This window comes from Epargyreus clarus, unplaced genomic scaffold (genome assembly GCF_041222505.1).
Source record: "Epargyreus clarus isolate Ecla_fem2 unplaced genomic scaffold, WU_Ecla_fem_2.2 ptg000008l, whole genome shotgun sequence".
NCBI lineage: Eukaryota > Metazoa > Arthropoda > Insecta > Lepidoptera > Hesperiidae > Epargyreus > Epargyreus clarus.
This window is the reverse complement of record NW_027332216.1, coordinates 12,848,701-12,870,696: the sequence shown is the minus strand read 5'-3', so window position 1 is coordinate 12,870,696 and position 21,996 is coordinate 12,848,701. Positions and strand designations below refer to the sequence as shown.

Genomic DNA, 21,996 nt, shown 5'->3' with positions numbered 1-21,996 from the left:
TGTTGCACCTAAAATTGGATAAAAAAAATATATAAATATAAGTATACTCTTACCAAAGAGTATAAGGTAGCTAAAAAGTATGTACAATACGAATCCTTAACTTGTTACGGAAGAGTTTAAGCCACTATCCTCAATGCTGGCCAAACGCGAAGCAGCAAACGAGACATGCCTTTGAGGTTCACGGTGTTTTACCAAACGATGTTTTCTTTGAAGTGATTATCAATGAAATTTCCATATCAATATAATTTCAAAAATCATATATTCGAAATATTAATCGATAAGCATAAAACATACATATTATGAAATCACATAGAAGGAATCTGTTATATTGACATGTAGAGGTCGTTGACCGCACCATGACCGATCAATTTGTGATTCCGCACATATTTGCTTTCGACTTCCCTTATGAGATATTGTATTACTAAGGGGTGCAAAGTACATTCTTATGTCAGTATACATAAAACAGTATGTACGGATAGATTTCCCCATTACTATTGTACGTGTTAGTAAGTGTAATATACATTAAATTATATGATGGAGAAAATTGGCGTTTTTGTTCGGTGTCATTCTTATGTCAGTATACATAAAACAGGAAGTACGAATAGATTTCCTCATTACTATTGTACGTATTAGAAGTGTAATATACATTAAATTCTAAGATAGAGAAAATTGTCGTTTTGGTTGGTGTCTTAAAACAATACATTACACAGTATACATACCTACACACTAGACATAGTTCATTTTTATTTATTTCAAAATGTAAATTATAAGTAAATTGACCCAGAAAAAAAATATGAAGATCGTATGTAAGAAAATATAAATAGACAGACAGATTTTTTTCAATTCAATCCATTAAAATAGCAGTGGTAAAACAACTGGCCGCGAACAAAGGCCATTTTGTGCGAATCTTTCCCACGATTGTTTTATAATCGATACGAGTATGCTATAATTATATAGGTTCCCGTTATTAATAACTCTTGATCTTATAGCTCCTTTCACACTAATAACATATCATTGCTGTCTGTCTGCTCGGTTCTAATATATTGAGATGTTTCAATATCAAAGATCGTGCAGATAGTGATGTACAGAGTTAAGTAAGTTCTGGGGGCCTACCACCATATTTTAAAAATCATCATAGTTCGGGAAAGTTTTATTTCAATATTGCATCAACATTATTTTGACAACAGTTGAACAAGCTTAAACCCTTACTTATTTTTGTTTATCCATTGTATAAAACCAACAGAAATTGTCATATTTTGCTTAAAAAGTTAAATTTCCTGCAAAATACCAATGAATAATTTCGACCGACATAATACAAAACTGCTTATTGTAATGTTATAAAAACAATCTTACTTTAAGGCGGTCGTGGTACGAAATTGCAATATATTATTAAAATAATATTGTTTTAAGAGATGGTAGTACACGCCTGGTATGGTCAACGGTTGGGTGGGTAACCGCTTTGCAATTTCGCACTTGCTTCTGTGCGACGTAAGGACAGCTGTCGTTCCCGATATATTGTTATGAACTGGATAACACTTGTTAAATCTGTGTGTAATATAAAAAGCGAGTCAATTTTTGCAAATTTTCTCGTAGTTTTTACCAAAAAAAAATTTTGAAAAATATATTTTATGACAATTATTAGAGTTTTTATTAATAAATTTATTATTTTATGAATTCTTAACTAAACTTAAATGCCACAGGTAGCAAAGTTTTATTTTTACCATGATCAATGCTAATGTTATACTTATCAAAGCATTTTTTTTATATTAACAGTAAATTAAAGCGAAACAATACAATAAAACTATTCTTCAAGTTTTATTTCAATCGTCTGTTAGGCGTACTTAGTGTTGCCAACAGAACATTTACCGGATATCGAGCTTAAAAGCTCTGTCTGAAGGCTAAGGGCGTGGTTCAGTATACTAAACAAAATCGCTTTTAGCCGTAGAAACTATTTACTCAATTAATATTGACCAATTTGTATTGTATTAACTGTAGTACTATAGCCGTTGTTATAAGACAAACATTGATTAAACATATTGTACGCATTGAAAGGACTTAACCTCCATAACAAAATGTGGTTCGCACAAATATTGCTCGAACCACACCTCCAACAGGGGTGGCTGGAAATTTAATAATGGAAATTAAACAACCCTGTTTGAGTTATTATTTAATGAAGTAGGGGAACACTTGGGAATTCGATGTATTAATGAATAAAAGGCGTGCTGCGCGGACTGGGTGCGCGGTGGACGGTCTGCCCGAACTGTCACATTAGGCACTGCATAAGTCTTCAATGCAGTGTGCAGCCCGCCCGGTCGAATAACCTTCGCAAATCTCTGAAATCCTGGTACTCTAAAGTGTTCAAGTGATTCGTGTTCCGTTGGGAAATCCATGAACGTTACGTCATCAATCTGAAGTCCATGCTGACATGGTAAATATTTCACTTATTTTTACAGTGCTATCTACTTTAATAAAATTAGACACACCGTACAGATTTTCTGAAGCCCTAGTACTGATATTAACTTGTCGAACTAAAATCAAATCTGATTGATAGTCAACTACATTTTTTTATTATTTCTGAATTTATTGCAAGTGCCAATTTTTTATTTTGGTAGAAATTGACCTTTACGTCGGCTTATAACCTTTAATCCCTGTATTGATTTATGTGATTGGTGTATAGTTATGTAATAATGACATTTGTTATCACATAAGTAGCCTAATTTCTATTATAATGGCTAAATTAACAATTTACAAACATTAGAATTTGTGCTTTTAACCTATTATCTACTTTACTATTTCTACATTATTTTATTATACCGAAAATACGTTTCAAACTCGTAAAAAACATTGTATTTTATTTTGCAAATTGTAAATTCCTCATTGGCAAATGTCCACGACAGTCTCAATTAAGACTAAGTAATTTAACTAGTTTGTGTGGTAATTAAAAACATATTAATTGAATTCTTCGCATACTAGATGTAACTACAATTTACATAGTGTTGCAACTATTATATCGAGTGTAATGGCGTAGTTAATTATGTAATTACTTTATGAACTTATAGAGCACATAAATATGTAAATGAACAAGAAGCTATGATTAATAGAACTGCCGTATACATACTATCATATACCAATAAAATATATGAAAGAAAAAGCTTCTCATACTATGGTATTTTAATACTTCCTATAGAACTGAATTTGAATCTATTTTCCAATTATTTCGTTTAAAAAATCTACCACTAGGAATATCTTTATTAAGTCGTAAAACCGTATGTTATCTATAAATTCACACATACATAACAGTATATCGATACCTTAATTCTCAAACCAGCCAACTCCACTTCTTTTCAAAATATTTTTTTTGTTTATTTTGATAAAAATTGGCGTTGAACGAAATCAAAATAAATAAAAAAAAAACATTTTAAATAAAAGTGGAGTTGGCTGGTTAGCGAATTAAGGTATCGATATGTGAATTTATGAATGCATTTATCTAAAAGTGTTTGTATTGTATAATATTGTATTATACGTATTTATAGTATAGTATATATTTATATGTAGTATTTATACCTATCACCACCTGAACTAAATCATCGTTGCTCCATGTAATCCAATAAATAACATAAATCTTTATAGGAAAGTAGATAAGCCGTGTCACCGCGCGCCCCAGTTAGCTCGTTAATCTCTAACCTCTGCTCTAGATGTACGACTGACCTAGGTTTCACAGCGAGAGCTTTTTGCTTTCATAAGCTCAGATCAAATCTGGAACTGGTCCGGTTCATGAAGTATAAAATTTTAAAGTTACATTTATTCAACTCTGTAGCGCAATATTAATTGCTTATGATGAAATAGACGAATTTACGATTTTGCACATAATATTGTATGTTTAATGATTCCTCTGTGATGATTTTATGTATGGTATGGGGGAGATGGGTAGGGTAAAGGAACCTTAACTCTGATAAGTAACTTGAGACGGTTTAGTTTAATCGGTTTCAAAGGTGTTAGTTCGGTTCTTTGATTAAAGGGTAGTAAATCTGCCTTTACCCGCGAGGCTCTTTAACTTTGTCCTCAAAGGTATCGACGAATCTGTCGTCGTCGTCGTCGAAAAGCTTTTAAAAAGGTAGAGACATTTCTTATCTGTTATTGACAACCTTCTTGTCATGTTCCAATAGGTCCCTAGAAGACCATTTAATAACAGACTGTCTGTTTATCTATACTAATATTATAAAGAGGAAAACTTTGTTTGTTTGTTTGATTGTAATGAATTGGCTCAAAAACTACTGGACCGATTTTAAAAATTATTTCACCATTCGAAAGCTATATTATCCACGAGTAACATAGGCTATATTTTATATGAAATATATTTGATAAATAGATGTTGATGCGGTACAAAGTTTGCAGGGTCAGCTAGTTCATTTATATAAAAATAGCTTACATTATGCTGCTCGAACCAGAGTGGACTAACTGCATTTTAATGACTTTTGCCCTATGTGTGTTTTCGTAATTTTAAAATGTTGCACTGTTTTACTTTTCTCCATATTGTAAATCATGTTTTTTGTAGTTAGGCTACTCTGGTTCTAACAGCCACATATATAAAATAATATTTTGCGTTTCAAAAACATTACAACGCGGGATAGTTGTTCGCACGCGAAATTCGCCTCGCCCGCAAAACCGAAACAATCGCTTCCAACGAACCCGGCCAGACTAAATATTTATAATCGCACTATCGCCACTTCCTCGCCGATGCTGCGTACCGCTATAATTACATCATTAGCGTATCTGGGCTCCTGGTGATGTGACTGCAGAAATTGTAATGGTTACGAGTGTGTATTTAATTTAAATACGGAAGGAGAAAATGGTGTAATCGGTAATAAACGTATGGGGAAAAAGGTGTTAAATTTTACAGAGATCTAATAAATTTTCATATATTTATTTTTAGTCCCTACAAATAAACGTGTATAAAACAAAACTCAAAATATTATTTCAATGTAATCTTTGTCATTGCTTTTCGTGAAAAGTACTTACTATCATTTATTTTTCTAATGGGGTTCCTAGATCACACTAGGATTATGTGTTGTAGATACTCTTACACAAACACATGAATATACAAACTCTCAGACCCAAAATACATTTCAGATTTCATCATTTAGATACTGGAGATTGAACCCGGAACTACTGCGTGTCAGACCATACCAGTGTGATCGCTGAGATACGGTAGCCTTCATCGTATAACGCGTCTATCAATTAGTCGAATTTTCACTAATAATATTTATGACGAATCAATTCGAAGGATACGTATTGATTAAATACGATTACTCGTCATGGCAATACCCAGAAACTTAAAGCCAGTTAAGTTCACTTTTACGAGCAGCACACTAATTAATTCAACTACAAGGATCATGCTGAGTCAGTCAATGAATTTACTTGCCTAAATGCAAATCACAAGAGCAAATTATATTTTTTTAAATCTGACGTCATCGTTATAAAGATCACATAGCACAGATCGATTCACGTATGTTTTAACGTTAAGTAGTAATATTGTAAATCTTAAATAGGCTTCAAACATTTTTGTGGGTCAGTCATAACTGCGTTCTTGCCCCTAAGGACTATACGGAAAACCTCGTATTCGGGTAGCTTCCACCACACTTCAAACCAGAATATAGCAGCGCTGAACACTGTTATTAAATAGAAATTGGTTTTATAGCAGTGATGCCTAAAGAGTCGAACCATCTAGGTTCTACCTTTAAATTTATTCGTAGTTCTCATAATTTTAATTCGTTCACAGTATTCGATAGGTGTCCATATATCGTGACTGTATCCATGCGTCAGTAACGTCAGAAGTGTCAATTTAGCAGTAAAAAAAGCTTGCTTTATCATTCAATTACATACAGTATCTTGTGTTTAGCGCTTACTTAAACTCGCATTGTTTCCGAATGAGTAATTATGGGAACGTTTATGATGAGTTGCTGATTGTCCACACACACACATACTCTTCCATACACACACGGATAAATGGACATCTACAGATTGGTACTAATGAGTCCTTTTCTCATTAAGTCGTATCTTTTAACTTTCTGTGGTATACAAATAAGAGTAGTTTGAAGAATCTAAAAATCTAGATGAATGAAAGAAAATGTTCGAAGTATATTAAAACTCCCGTTAGCACTGAAACAATGAGCCATTAAATGGGTATTTATCGAAATGTACAGTTAATCGTTTAACTGTAAATAAATTTAATGATGATTGACTCAATGACCCCATATAATTTTGCAATTGTGTATTAGTGTTGTATCCTCCGGGTCCCCTTCAATGATAGAGAAGCTAAAAATGTAGTACATACATAAACAAAAAGAAAGAATACATGCATCCTTATTTCACGTATTTATAAAACATTGTTTAAAGTATAAAAGCAAATGTATTAAAGTAGTTATAGAGCCTTTATCCACCCATCCAGAACATTTCATTGTTCATCTACTGTAAACTCTTTCCTATTATTGTCTAAATAAAACAATTTGTTAATAAGAAATTCGCTTGTCCACAGACAGTCCAACATGGCTTCCCGCACAGAGCGTCCGCCCTCGCCTGGGACCCCCTCCTCAGGCTGGCGGCGCTCGGCACCGCCACTGGCGCGCTCAAAGTCTACGGCAGGCCCGGCGTCGAGTTGTACGGACAACATACCAACCCAGACTCGGCCGTCACACAGATACACTTTATACCAGGTAAGCTTTAAGGGATTATCTTCAAAAATACCCAATGTTTTTGGTCTTGAAATTGCGTTATAAATAGAGATCGGGGAGGCACTACTGCCTTACATATTACAGTCTTGAAGCAGTTTGCGTATCGATGGAAGTTTCTGAATTCCGACTGACTTACATATTAGGCATCTCAGTCCTCTGTAGTGACAACGAATCTGTGACCAGCTTCAGACAGAATCCCTGTTCTATATGAAGTCCGTTACATGTACGGCAGCTTCATTTACCATCAGATGAACTGCAAGCTTCAGAATTCAAAAAGGTTATTTTAGATACAAATTGGATATGCAACTCTTGAAACCCTTGAGAGACACTTAAATGACTCTGTGCGCTTAGTACGACATTTCTTGGATTCGTCTCAGTATACAAATATTTTTACAAGAGATAATCTTCATGTCATTCTTAATAAACATTTGTCATCTAAAAAATTACAACTGTCTATCAAGAACCAAATTTGTTTGTTTTGATGACGAAGTCAAACAAGTAGTTACACTTGTCAGCACTCATCCTGATGAGTGACAACTAACTGTAAACACTTCACACTATGATTTTCGGTCTGTCACTAATATCAGGCTTATTAAATCATGCTACCGTCTTTTACCTGACTGGAATTGGATTCCTTTTCTACAAGATATGTTGGTTAGTTATTTAGATTTCTCTCTCAGCCTGTACTGGTCAACTGCTGGATATAAGCCTCTCCCAAGGCGCACCTCTGAGTCCGATATTCTTCTACAAGTATAATAACACTTTTTATTTTTTTCTATTCCAGGCACAGGTAGACTAATATCACTCTGCGACGACAACAGCCTACACCTTTGGGAGATTAACGAGAAATCTTTGGTGGAACTAAAGTCGCACACATTCGAAGGCAAGAACAAGAAGATATCGTCGATATGCGTGGAGTCCAGTGGGAAGAACCTCCTGCTTGGTACCGAGGGGGGCAACATTTACACGCTGGATATCAACACGTTCACGGTCAACGAGGACGTTATATATCAGGATGTTGTTATGCAAAAGTAAGCTTTTGTTGTTTGTGTTAAGATGGTCATTTACATAGAGCTTTAAAGATTCTAAATTGAAGGTGCGTTTCTATACCTAAAATGCTAAATGATAAATCTCCGTAAAAAGTGTGTCTTAGTACACTTATCGGGCAATAGGGGGAACCAAATGATTAAAGATGTATATGTGATGTACCGGCAACCCTCCGTACTTATATTGTCTCTATGATCTTTAGATGAAATAAAAAATATAGATTACTTATCATAGCACAGTACTTAACATTTCTTCTTCTTAATTTTTTGAACAATCAATGCCATTTAAAAGTATTTCCTAATTTTTACAAGCAGCGTCGATATAGAAGAAGGGTAATACTATTAATATTCGTTGCTTATTTGTAACACATACTTTATCCCAAGTGATTGCATACTTGCTTTGTTGACACAGATGAATATTAAAAAATCTGGCTTATAAATAATTGTATATAGACAGATCTAGCTTTATACGACCAGTTGTGTAAAAAGTATCGACTTAAATGCAGCTAAAGCGTTGTAAGGCAATCCATTATTTTTCAACTTAACCGATTACTAATTTTCTTTATTTAATTCCATACAATGTTGTTCAATTCCAGTTGCCCGGAGGACTTCAAAGTGAATCCCGGTGCGGTGGAGGCATTATGTGAACACCCAAAGGTCCCGACGCGCATCCTCATCGGCTACAACAGAGGCCTCGCCGTCCTGTGGGACCGCGTGTCCTCCGCGCCAACGCACACGTTCGTGTCCAACCAGCAACTCGAGAGCCTCTGCTGGAATGATGAAGGTGGGAATATTCTGTATAGTAACATGAAAGATAGCAATCTTAATTGGTCAATATGGTCAGTAGTCATTGACAAAGCATTGCAAGGTTTAAAGTTAAGTTCTGTAATAAGTTTTGAATAGCCCCATGTCCTTTTTTTTAGTTTTTTAATCTTGAGAATCATTAGATCGGTCCTTTGTTGTCAAAGTAGTTGTCAACTATGCATTGTTTTTACTATTTTTTGGGTTGTTCAAATGTTTAATATAGTACGACCGAATTCTGACGTCAGATCCTCTGTCATTAGCATTGAAGTGATCTTACCATGTACATAAAGTTATGTCACCCTAAAAGTTCCTAGCTATCAGATTGCTAATTGTCGACACATTCGATTTGCGTTACTTAAAAGGAATTTAATTTTTTATATCAAATCTTTAACTACCCACAGGCGAACACTTCACATCATCACACAACGACGGCTCCTACGTCACCTGGGAAGTGGCGGGGGCGGCGAGCGATCGACCCCTCAAAGAACCCATCACACCCTACGGACCGTACCCTTGCAAGGCCATCAGCAAGTTCCTGAACAGGACGAGCGTGGACGGCGATGAGATTACCATTTATGCTGGTTAGTAGATACGTATCGTATAAAGCGCAGGTGTAACGTAGATAGATGGCGCTACGTATTACTATGTACTTACTATTCTGAAATATAACATTTAAGGCTTATATTTCATTATTGAAGAGAAATGTAACTGACAAGTATAATGAGATTCATGGGATCCCATAGACGCACTACCCGGCTATTGTAAAATTTTGTAATAGCCAATAGCAGCACTATAGTAGTAAGATACAGTAGTATCATAGATTCATAAATTTAATTTGATAAATTTTATGCAAAGTAAAAATTAAAAGGAGATCATAATAACTATTTAAATAAAATTGATATTTAGACAAAATGTTTTTACTTATTTCAGGTGGCATGCCAAGAGCGTCATATTCAGACAAATATACAGTCACAGTTCAACAGGGTGAGAAGCATGTTGCCTTCGACTTCACAAGCAGAGTAAGTATTGTGCACTCCTACTTTTTTGTATTTCAATCTTTATTATAGTTGTTATACTTGTTACTTGGATAAAAATCCCGACCGTTTGTAAATAAGAAACGTATAACGTAAATATAATATAATAACATGAATAATCTAGTTTTTTTGTTATTTTGTTGAGCAAAGATTTTTTATTGAATTATGTTTTTCCATTATTTAAATTATCTAAGCTTTAATTAAAGAGAGAAATGCTAGACAATTTAAAAATAGTACGGATATAGTTTCTCATAATGTATATTTATTTCCAGGTGATAGATTTCTTCACAACGACTCCCGTGCCGCCGGACGGCGTGCCCCTACAAGAGGACAGACCGAACACACCCGCTCAGATACAAGTGCAAACCGTCAACCAGGTTGCTGCTGCCTTGGTGAGTGGTGCTTTTGTTGCATTTGTACTCTGAAATAAAATAAAGTAATATTGTAGAAAGTATGTAGAGGAGTAAATAATGTAAGTGTAAGTGACTAATGCCATCCATCATATAAATCAAACTTTGATAGGATCAAAGTCCTACTTACAATTGGCCACAAATGTGTTGCTACCCAAAAAAACTGATATGCAACGCTTTATATAAATACCAAAGGGCACCATATGGCACCATATGGCCCCTACCACATCTTTGAAACCACAGTGCTTTACTGTTGTTATAATTGTTGTTGTTCCCCAGGTGGTACTGGCGGAGGAGGAGCTAGTGGTGATCGACCTGTGCGACGCGCGCTGGCGACCACTGCGACTGCCGTACCTCGTGTCGGTGCACGCGTCCGCCGTCACCACCGCGCAGCTCGTGGACGCCGTGGCGCACAACGTGTACGACAACATCGTCGCCGCCGGTGAGTGCCCCCACTACCCCGCACGGTGGAACAAAGAATACTAAAGCGCGTCACAGTATTCATGAGTTCGGTATTGGCCATCAAGGTAAACACACCTATCACATTCTATTTCTGCTTCATAACAGCAGTGTTAAACCTGCTGTGTTCCGGTTTGAAGGTTGTGATAAGGGAGACAAACTCAAGTAGGAGTATCTACTCCTATCTGGGGTTGATTAAAGAAGTCCAGCAGTAGCCATAGCCAATTACCATCAGGTGGACTGCATGCTCGTCTGCTACTCATATATTATAAAAACAGTTTTTACATGGGTATGTATCTGAGGATTTTTTATTGTAGGGCCACTTTGCAATTATATACAGTACAAATCATAAATCAACATTTCTCCGCAGGCGAACAACAAACCGAGAACGTATACTCGGAGAGCCAGTGGCCGATATCCGGGGGGTGTGTGGAGCCCACCGAAGCGGCGGAGAGGCAGTTACTGCTGACGGGCCACGAGGACGGCTCAGTGCGCTTCTGGGACGTCACCGGCGTCGCTATGACACCGCTGTATAAGTACACCACCGCGCAGCTGTTTAGGTGATTATATACTTATGTTTGTACGGTGTAAGGCAATGGTTAATAGGGAATTATGAAAGGATAGTTGGTGTGTAGGCATTGTTGTGAAACATGTCATAGGAATAGAGAGGTTGATGAAGTAATTGAATAGACTCCGAAGAGGTATTTTTTATGTGGATAATTGTGTTTAACTCGTTTTAATTATGTTGGTAGGGTTTTGTAGAAAATTGTAAAACATGTGAAAACAATAGTACCCATGGATAGAAAATCTTATCACAAAGCTTTAGGTCTAGGGATCAATAGTAAGTGAATTAGTTACGAGGGAACTAAAGTTAATTTACCAGGGGAGTCTGGCTGAGTCAATTCGGTTATATACTCTATGATTCAAATAGTATCTAAACAATATTTTCATGTATAATCATATGCAAATTATTTTATTTATTACTTTTGACTTTAATATATAGAATATATTAACTTATACAATTCATATCTACTTATAATAACTATCTTTATTAATATATTTTCATATACCCCAAACTCACTTAAATTTTATTATCATTCATTAGCGAATGAGCTATATTCCACTATTTTTGACTAAAAATAGAGTTATTGAAAATTGGTTTAGCATGGCTTGAACATCATCTAGAGTCTAGAACATTTTATAAAATTCATTCACTAAACTCATTCCAATAAAATTGAAAAATAAGATATCAGATAAGTAAGATATCAGAAAATCTCTAACAATTGGGCTTAAAATATTATAAATTGGTGTTTTATGTTTTAACATATTAATAGGATGGCATAATTTTAATTAAATTTCATTTTTATTCAAATATATTACCACAGAGCAGTACATATCAATAAATGTTAAACTTACGAGCCATTAACGCTTTTTTTTCCTTTTTTTTAATTTTTTAACTAAGTTTTAAATATAATCCCAGATGAACTCCACTATGCCCTGTCAAACCCGATTAATATAAAAAAATCGATTGTATTTATTATGTAAGTTTTATATGTTATAAAATTTAAACTTTACAACATATAAAACTTATATACTAAGTAATATGTTCGTTATATATTACATAATTTGATCATGTTATGTACCTAATACGTACATTGCTCTGTGGGCCACACTAAGCCCTGACCAAAATCGATTTCCAATAACTCGATACATAAAAACCAAGATCACTTATCAAACATTAGCGCTCAGCCAAGCTTGCGGGCTTGTATTGGCTAATGAGGTGTTCGCTAACCGTTCTGTCTTCTGCTTATTGCTTTACCAAGTGGGCTGAAACGATCTACGGCGAGGTAATACTTAATGTCATTTATATAGAACATTTATCGTTTTGTTTGTTTTTTTTCTGTTGCGATCTGGCTTCATAGGTCCTGTCTTAAGTAAATATGCTTGTTAGGCTTCCCGCTCGCTTTTTAAATGAGGAATTGAAATTTTTTTTTTTTTTTTATCTTAATGTATCTAAATAGGCTGTGTGTTACGCATAATTTACTTGCGACTTTTTTGAAAACTTTTCATTATCATGGCGTCTCAAAAAGATCCTCTCCGTCATATCTACCAAAATAGAAACCTAAACTAATTATTTAATATCCGATCATTTTTAATATCACCTGGTCAGGAATCAAACCTAAAATCAATCTATGCCGTATGGCATTTAACAAGTAGTTATGTTGTGTTGGTCTAAAAAATATTGTGAGAAAAGTGAGCAGGAAGTGTAATTTAAGCATGTTTGAGGCCACGAATTTTGTTTGTTATATTATTTGGTAGAGTAGTTATGTATTACAAGCTTCTGCCCACTACCTCGCACGCAGGAAGTATTTTTTTAATATGACCTACGTTGTTACAACAATATTTACTATGTAAATATCCTGTATGCCCGTATTAAATTATACGTTAACTAGTCCGTATTTACTTTGAATAAACTCATATAAGAAAGTTTCCCCTAGATTTATTCTATGTAATAGAAATTTTGAATAAGCTACCAAACACTATTTAGCAACTTAAGAACCCTTTTGCTTTGTATATTTTAAATGAATATTTAAGGTATTTTTGTGCCTATGAAGTAAGCGTTGTGTAAAATAACGTAAGAAACACAATTTTAGAGCTGAGACAATTTGTTTGTGATGTACATTGAATAATTAATTTTAATAAAATAAAAAATATTGGAGCAATTAAGAGCTTTATAGAAGCCAAATAATGAAATATTAAAAACATAATTTATCGGCATTAATTCATAATTAAAATACTCCTTAACTTCATCATGTCGTTTTCACGTGACGGTTGGCGTGCTAATGTCAAACATTCACTGTCATTTTTTCCTTCCAATAAGTACGACTTCTAAAATATTTTCACAATTTTGATCATATTTAAAGCTTTTTTTATAAACATAACGTAACGTGCCTAAAGTTACATTTATTTAATTAAGATTTTTTTGTGTTATTATATAGTAAGCTTAATTTATTTAACGCATGAACATAAAATAAATTAGACACATGATTATAAAATGGTGATAGAATAAACATAACACATATCATTTGAGATGGAGATTTACTTTCTAATGTACAAATTACTGAAACGCCATGAATTCCAATATTTTGATCAAATTTAATGTACTACTAATGCTTAAATATATTGAGTACAAGTGATATACTTATTATATTGTTTTTTGTCCAGCGGTGAAGAAATAGGCGAGCACAACGACAGTCAAAACGACGAGGAGGAGTGGCCGCCCTTCAGAAGGGTCGGCAGCTTCGATCCCTACAGCGACGACCCTCGACTTGGTGTTAAACGGGTAAGAATGTACTATATTTTTTAATTAAATAGAATTTTGATGGTGGTAGAACCCTTTGTGGTTCGACTCCGGCACCACCACCGCCACAGCTATTTCAGGCTATTAACAGTCACTAGTGTTAAGCGCTGATGTGTTCTGGTTAAAAGGGAGATATACTTTTCCGAGGCGTTCCAGCTTAGTCCTCAGGGGTAGCGGCGCATCTGTGGCCGACCTCAGGTAGGAATATCTAAACCACCAGGTAGACTGCATGCTCGTCTGCTACTCCCATATTATTTAAAAAAAAAAGTTATTTAAAATACTATATTTGCCTTTACCACACAAGTAAGTCCTATACATATTTATATCTGTGCACCCCATTAGGAAATTAGTGGGCTCTAAATCTTTAATAACATAATACTATTATAATTTAAAAAAAATAGCTCTTAAAATGGTCAAATTTAAATAGGTTACTTTAATATTTATTTTATTTGTTCACCAGGTAATTCTATGCCCTCTATCCGGTATGCTGACGATCGGTGGTGCGGCCGGTCACATCGTGATCGCTAGCCTGAAGACCACATCGAACACAGCTGAAGTTAAGGTAATTATTCCTCAGTTTAATTCTTACTATCTACTATCTGCTAATTTAATTTCGATTAATTTTAACACTAGGAAAATAAATTGTTTTGTTTTGTCCAATCTCACGTCTTTAGTTGTTTGCGTTCCTATGTGTAACTGCAGTTTTTTACTATCTGCAGGTTAATTATTAGAGAAAACATGACCTATTAAAAATCGGTGTGTATGAAAATATCGTAAACGGGAAAGCTTTTTCAGACTAATCTATACGTATTGACAGATAAGGAATTTAAATATGTGTTTTCATGATTTATATCGTTTTAAAAACAAACTATTTTTAACATATAGTCTGAGTTTAGATTACACTTTTATACATTTGTATGAATCTCTAATATAGAATAATGTATTCATTTTTTGTTTCAGTCAATATCGGTTAACATCGTGTCAGATCGCGACGGCTTCGTGTGGAAGGGACACGATCAGCTGACGTTGCGATCCGGCGCACTAACTTTCCCACAGGGCTATCAAGTTAGTATAAGAGTTTTCTATTGATTTAAATTTCCAGACCTTGTTTTATGTATTGCTTCTCTTAATGCATTTTTAAACCAGAATACAATACTTCATAAATATTATCTGTTGCTATTTTATATTGATAAAGATATGATGTGGAAAAATATATATTTTATAACGTTTCAACAAGTATAAATGTAGTGGCACTTTACGAACGATAGCGCCATAAAATTTACGCTATTGAAAGTTGCCTTGTCAAAGGTCTTACGTGTATTCAAGCTCCGAACTGAGACTTCAAATTCAAATTGAAATTCAAATTCAAAACATTTATTGCCAGAAAATGGGTAGGTACAAATGATCGACGGTAATAGAATAGGTCCGCCAAATTCCACCTGTCAAGGCATGCAATATATAAGTATTTACAATTCCTTATTACAGACTTGAGCCTTGAGCACGAACTTGTTTCCTAAGCAACATCATCTAACCTGGCGAATCATCTATCGCGTATACCAAAAATTGATATCATTACAATTTATATATGTTTCATATGCTGCTTTTAAGTACAGTGTTATAATCAGCGCCAAACTGCTAGTCCGCTAAAGTTGTTTCGCGCAGGTAAGAGCACAATAACGCACCTATGTACTCGCTAGCGAGAACGGGCTGCGGAGAGTGCTGGAGGGGTCCTGCGCTGTTTTCGTCCCGCTAATATATACAGTTTGCTGTTGCTACGCGACTCTACATTCAGAGCGGACTAGTTTGGCGCGGACTCTAATACTCGTCGTTATGTTACAGGCGACAGCGGTGGCCCAGCTGTCCCCCCCAGCGGCGGTGACGGCGCTGGCGGCGCAGTGGGAGTGGGGCGTGGTGTGCGCGGGCACGGCGCACGGGCTCGCGCTGTTCGACGCCCTGCACGCGACGCCGCTGCTGCATAAGTGCACCCTCAACCCGCACGGTGGGTAAACTGACCCGTTATTACCCCGTTTGACGACCCGCGTGGCGGAGCGGTCACCGCGCTGGTCTGACGCGCAGAGGATCCCGGGTTCGATCCCCGGCCGGACAGATTTCTAAATAATGAATTTAGATTTCTGTTTCTGGGTCTGGGTGTTTGTGTATTTGTCTCTGTGTATGTCCATGGCACCCACGATACAGGGAATCCTAGTGTGGGGCTGTGAGTGTAGAAAGCGTTTTTTTCTTTTTTTTTTTTTAATATTGCTCGTATCGACGATGTAGTAGCAATAACTCGTATCTTATTTTTTTTTACGAAAAAGCGATTTTGCATATTTGGATTTAAAATAACGTATCGTCCTTGAGACACCAGGTCCTTAGGTTCAAAATTGAGCAAAATTAAAAGTGTGGCAATACGTTCTACGACTTTTTAAAGTAGCGTTTCTTCTTATGTAAAGTAGCGTTTTTTGAGTTACGAGTTATTGCCAATTCGTCGTCGGTATGTATACAGGGTGAATTTTTAAAACGGGCCTTCAGGGCCAAATCCGAAACTATAAGGATTAGCGAAAAATGCTGAAAGGAGTTACGAGGCCGATTTTGATAAAAACTAAAACTGCATCATTACTTTTTTAAAATAACTTTTTCCCTAGCCGGGAATCGAACGAGTTCATTTTGAAAAAAAATGCACCCTCTATATTATTCCACTATCTGATAGTGTTGCTTATAAGGATCAAAATCTGGGAAGTAATGATAAGTGACAAACTAAAAGAAAAGCCTCAATTGTAAGAAAATACATATTTTTTCATATTATTTTGGCAGTTAAGTTCCCGTCATTCATCAATTTAAACATTTCGTGTATTAACATTTTTTTTGGCTCAATGTTTCTAATCATTGGAAATGAACGTTTTCACAATAATTTATATTTTTATGTCCGACTTAGCTAAGGTTATTTTTAGGACCATTAAAATAGATTTACTTGCTATGGGCGGAGTATCGTTTAATACAGATGTAAAGTTGACAATTTGCGAGAATTACTTTTTAGAGTCAAATCCGAGTGATTAATAAAAAAAGAGTTATAGAAAATCATATTTAACGTTGAAACGAAGTTGTAATCAACAAACAATAAGATTTTACTATTTAATCAGTTATTTATTTTGATTAAAAAATCAATCCTAAAAATGGCGGTAACTTATTTGCCAAACTATTACTTTCTCATACTATGTATGTATGTATGTATGTTCAGCCGTATGTCATAGTCATAACATCGAATAATTAGTTAATTAACCAACAAATTCTTCAATGGTATGACTTATGTCTGTTTCTAAAGAATTATACATAAATCATTTGTTATGTATAATTCTTAAGGATTAGTATGCCAATGTATGGAAAAATACGTATTTTCTTCAAAATTTTCCTTTTCCTTTAATTTGTCACATAACATTACTTCCCAGAATTTGATCCTTATAAGCGACAATATCAGATAGTGGAATAATATAGAGGTGTCTTTTTTTTCAAAATGAACTCGTTTGATTCCCGGCTAAGGAAAAAAATATTTTAAAAAACTAATGATGCAGTTTTAGTTTTTATCAAAATCGGCCTCGTAACTCCTTTCAGCATTTTTCGCTAATCCTTATAGTTTCGGATTTGGCCCTGAAGGCCCGTTTTAAAAATTCACCCTGTATACAGGATGTACTTTTCAAGTGATCCTTTAGGGCTATATGGATTAGCGAAAATGCTTCCAATGGACCTTAATGGTTAAATCCGAAGGTATAAGGATGAGCGAAAATGCTGAAAGGACTTACGAGGCAGATTTTGATGAAAATGAAAACTTTATTATTTTTTTTAAATATCTTTTCTAAACGTTTGTCAAATTATATGATAAGTTTAAATGTACTTATTTTGCCCTATAGATATACTAAAAAAATATCAGTTACTATATTAATATTTTTCTTATACACACTACTACCTGATTGGAAAACTACCTCAATCGAGAAGATACGGCAAGAACTTCAGCAGGTTTGCGTTTTTTTTATAATTGCAATTTACAATTCGCCTGCATACCGACATCTAAAAATGACACCGTAAACCCGTACTCAGCGCCATCTATTATGAAAGCACTTAAGAATAATGTTACGTTCCCCTCATGATGGTCTGAGTACTTTCATATTGCCAGTGTAGACGCTAATAAAAAATATTTATTTCAGCTAGTAACACATATTATGCCTCGGAACCATTTCATGTATTATTATAGTAGACCTCCGTATTTTGTATTCATTTATATTAAACGAAGAAGTACATAAGTAGACATATGCTTATCATTTTATTATAATTAATGCGACAACTTGTTACATAACATTAATAAAATGCTATCTCCAGTAATTTGCCATACACTTGACTAAGCTTATTTTGCAAGAGACACTATACTTTAACTTTTCTTTTTTAATTTTAAATAATTTGGTTCCAGACCATTCCGGAGCAGGTGACACGCCAATTTCGAGGAGGAAATCGTTCAAGAAGTCCCTGAGGGAGTCGTTCCGTAGGCTCAGGAAAGGCAGGTCGCAGAGGCGGCAGACCACAACCAGTTCGAGTCCCACCTCCCCGACACAGGTAATTCGTCAAACCTTACAATCATACTAAACATCCAAAGTATCTAATTTGGCAGCCACCCTTTTTCAATCAGCTAAAAGTTTAAATAATACGTATGGATCATTTGCCATAACTTGGATATATATTTAAAGGCAAAACTTATTTCTACCTAACAGCCGTGTAAGGTGTGAAATGAAATGTGTGGTAAATTAAAGAAATCTACGTGAGACATTTAACTTGGTACTCAGTGGTAGCAACACACCCACAAACCACGTTTGGTGGAACTCAAACGTTGCTTTGTTCTTGACGTATTATGTGCTGGAAATCTAAATTTTCATATTAATTAATGAAATTGTAATAATCATCTATCGCGACTTTCCGAAACTAATCAACAGTGCGCATACGAATCATGCTATCAAAGTTTTCTCAACATCTTGCATATATACAAATTGGACTTCGGAGTGTCGAAGCACGGCCACTCCCCGGGCATAATCGCCCAGCCCGGCGGGAGATTTCCCTTTGCCAGGCCACAAACAGTATCTTATTATTGTTTTTATTATTTTAAACAGCCAGCCAAGAAAATACTGGACAAAACAGCGGAAACAGACGCGGATGTCAAACCGATCGAGCGGGCGGTGGAGGCGCGCTCCACTGACGACGCGTTCGGCTCCATGGTGCGCTGCTTGTACTTCGCGAGGACCTTCCTTATCAACAGTGAGTTGTTTGTTAACTAATTCTGAACTAAACAGTTAAGAAATACTGGACAAAACAGCGTAAACAGATGCGGATATCAAGCCGATTGAGCGGGCGATAGAAGCGTGTTCGGCTCCATGGTGCGCTGCGTGTACTTCGCGAGGACATTCCTTATCAACAGTGAGTTATTTGTTAACTAATTCCGAAACAGCCAGCTAAGTAATACTAGAGAAAACGGTGGCAGCAGACGCGGACATCAAACAGACTGGACAAACGATGGGAGGAAAGTGAATTGTTAACATTTCGTTTTTTTGTTAATTAATAGCGACCTTCATATATGGCGTAAATGTAATTAGGAGTCGACTACGGAAACAAAGTTAGTACTACCTTTTTAAACGAAAGAGGGATTTGTAAGTGTATAATATGTGTTAAAACTAAAGTTTTGGTTTACTGTAGAGTATGAAGATAACAGTGGTTCACATAACATTTAATTTGTACTTCCCACAGTTTTTATAATTATTGTGTAATTACAACCCGCCAGTCGACCTTAATCAGTCCTACATCGACGGAGGCGAGAGACGGACGTATCGCAAGCGCATGAATCATGAATAGGTTGTTTCCTTGAGTTCCATATTTTTATTCATTTAAAATTATAATAAATGAATGAATTGAAGCGTGTTCAATATTACATATTTAATTATGCAAATGCAAATTTTATTTTATTATTAATTATATTATTTAATTCAATTTCGCAGCACAAAACTCGACGCCGACGCTGTGGGCGGGCACCAACAACGGCACCGTGTACGCGTTCACGTTAAACGTACCCAACACCAACAAGCGGAAAGAAGAGGCCGTAAGTCGAGCATATTTTATTTTATCTTATAGTATGTTTTATAGTGTATACTAGCAGTACCCGCGGCTTTGCCCGCTTTTTGTTCAATCGTAATAAAATATAGCCTATAGCACTCCTAAATAGTGGAGCTTTCTGATTGTGAAAGAACTTTCATGATCAATTAAGTATTTCCGAAGATTAGCCCTTACAAACAAACAAAGTTTACCTCTTTATAATATTAGTATAGATATTAGTATAGTTGTTAGTATAGATAAAACTTTGATAAAACGTGGATAATAGTAATGTGCAACCTCTAATAAAAAATACGATGGTGAAGGTGCGTTTGGTGCACGAAAAGTACGTCCAATACAAAGACCATGAAATATAGTGTGTTATACATGTTATTGTATCATCTAGTACCACCAATATTGAGTTATACTGGTGGTATTATTCCGCTGTTATGTAGTTTATTGTGAGGTTAATTGTATTTTCAGGTAACGTGCCAGCTGGCTAAAGAAATTCAGTTGAAACATAGAGCTCCCGTCATAGGAATCACGGTACTCGACGGAGCGTCAGTACCATTACCAGATCCGTTGGAGGTAAGGATAGTAAGCCATTATATAAGCTTGTGGTTGTATAATTATTGCAGTTATTATTTAGATAAAGTTAGAGGTTGTGTCGTGCAATGATTTTAGTTGATTTGTTTGGGTGACGTATGTCAATGCGACCCTACTAAAATAAGAACCACATCTTGTTCAGTATTTCTACATTTTTTTAAACAACATGTAGATTATATTATTGGACACTTTTTTTGACTCTTATAGAAAAAAAATGTATTTAAAAAAAATGAAGTTGCGCGCACCGAATTAACATATAATTAAATATAAATTTTCTGATGTAACACAAATGCATTTTGTAATCTAACACATAATTTCATATGTATTTTCCGATGTAACACATAATTTGATATGCATTTTCCGATGTAACACATAATTTGATATGCATTTTCCAACACATAATGTTGCGTGTGCAGGTGGAGAGGGGCGTGTCGCCGCTGCCGGAGCCGGGCACGCACCGCGTGGTGATCACGTCGGAGGAGCAGTTCAAGGTGTTCACGCTGCCGTCGCTCAAGCCGCACAACAAGTACAAGCTCACCGCGCACGAGGGCGCCAGGGTCAGTGGATTTGATTGTTTTTTTTTTTTAAATTATGTTTGTTTTTGTTTTAAATACTTTAAATATTGTAAGGGTAATATTAATAAATTGATTAACCTTTCTTTCTATTTCTATAATACTGAAGGTTGAATATTATAGGTCTTAAATCTATTTTTTTAAAAATCCTTACATTAACTTAAGATTCTGGCTTTCATTAAAAATGTTAAAGTTAAGTATTATAAAGTATGTGTAAGACATTTTTAGTTTTTTTACTCTTCTTTAATCATGGGTCTTAAAAAACTAAGGATTGGAATGTAGTAGATTCGTCATAGTTCAGTCCTGGGAGTTTCAACCGCGACGTCTATTTCTAGGATGAAAAAGTTCTTGTGATTTGGTAGAAGAGCGTGAATGCTGTGTTACGTACGAAATGTAACACAGCATGTAAAATGCTGCTGTTATTAGGCAGAAAAAGTGCGGTGGTGTCTCCAGAGTCGAACCACAAAAGATTCTACCGTTTTAAAAAAAAGTTTTATAAAAAGGTCTAACCGTATTTCCCCTATGTCCCCAGGTGCGTCGCTGTGCGTTCGCGTGGTTCGAGTGCGGCGGTGCGGGTGGTGAGAAACACCGCGAGTGGTGCCTGCTGTGCCTCACCAACCTGGGCGACTGCCTCGTGCTCTCGCCGGACCTGCGCCGCCAGCTCAACGCGGCCGCCGTGCGCAAGGAGGACATCAAGTGAGTGCCCACCCATTGCTGATCCACTGTTGAGCACGGGTCTCCTCATAGAATGAGAAGGATTAGACCATAGTCCACTGTGCTGGTCAAGTGCGAATTGGTAGACTTCACATACCTTTGAAAAAAAAATTTAATGATCTCAGGTAGTGCCCGCGCCAAA

The 21,996-nt window shown here is 35.7% G+C and overlaps 1 protein-coding gene across 3 annotated transcripts in view; it reads left to right on the top strand.

The window, feature by feature from the left end:
- l(2)gl (LLGL domain-containing protein l(2)gl) overlaps positions 1-21,996 on the top strand; it is a 67,151-nt gene that overhangs the window by 36,004 nt on the left and 9,151 nt on the right. For 2 of the 3 annotated variants that reach the window (XM_073076099.1, XM_073076098.1), the window contains exons 3-20: positions 6,536-6,713; positions 7,516-7,762; positions 8,374-8,561; positions 8,983-9,162; positions 9,512-9,600; positions 9,888-10,007; positions 10,305-10,467; positions 10,855-11,044; positions 13,710-13,827; positions 14,306-14,407; positions 14,806-14,910; positions 15,685-15,844; positions 18,302-18,444; positions 18,993-19,137; positions 19,872-19,972; positions 20,446-20,550; positions 20,985-21,125; positions 21,673-21,836. In XM_073076099.1, the coding sequence (XP_072932200.1) occupies positions 6,536-6,713; positions 7,516-7,762; positions 8,374-8,561; positions 8,983-9,162; positions 9,512-9,600; positions 9,888-10,007; positions 10,305-10,467; positions 10,855-11,044; positions 13,710-13,827; positions 14,306-14,407; positions 14,806-14,910; positions 15,685-15,844; positions 18,302-18,444; positions 18,993-19,137; positions 19,872-19,972; positions 20,446-20,550; positions 20,985-21,125; positions 21,673-21,836 (2,639 nt within the window). Of the gene's footprint in view, positions 1-6,535; positions 6,714-7,515; positions 7,763-8,373; positions 8,562-8,982; positions 9,163-9,511; positions 9,601-9,887; positions 10,008-10,304; positions 10,468-10,854; positions 11,045-13,709; positions 13,828-14,305; positions 14,408-14,805; positions 14,911-15,684; positions 15,845-17,832; positions 17,854-18,301; positions 18,445-18,992; positions 19,138-19,871; positions 19,973-20,445; positions 20,551-20,984; positions 21,126-21,672; positions 21,837-21,996 lie in introns of all 3 variants that reach the window. The other variant, XM_073076097.1, reaches the window with a different exon arrangement.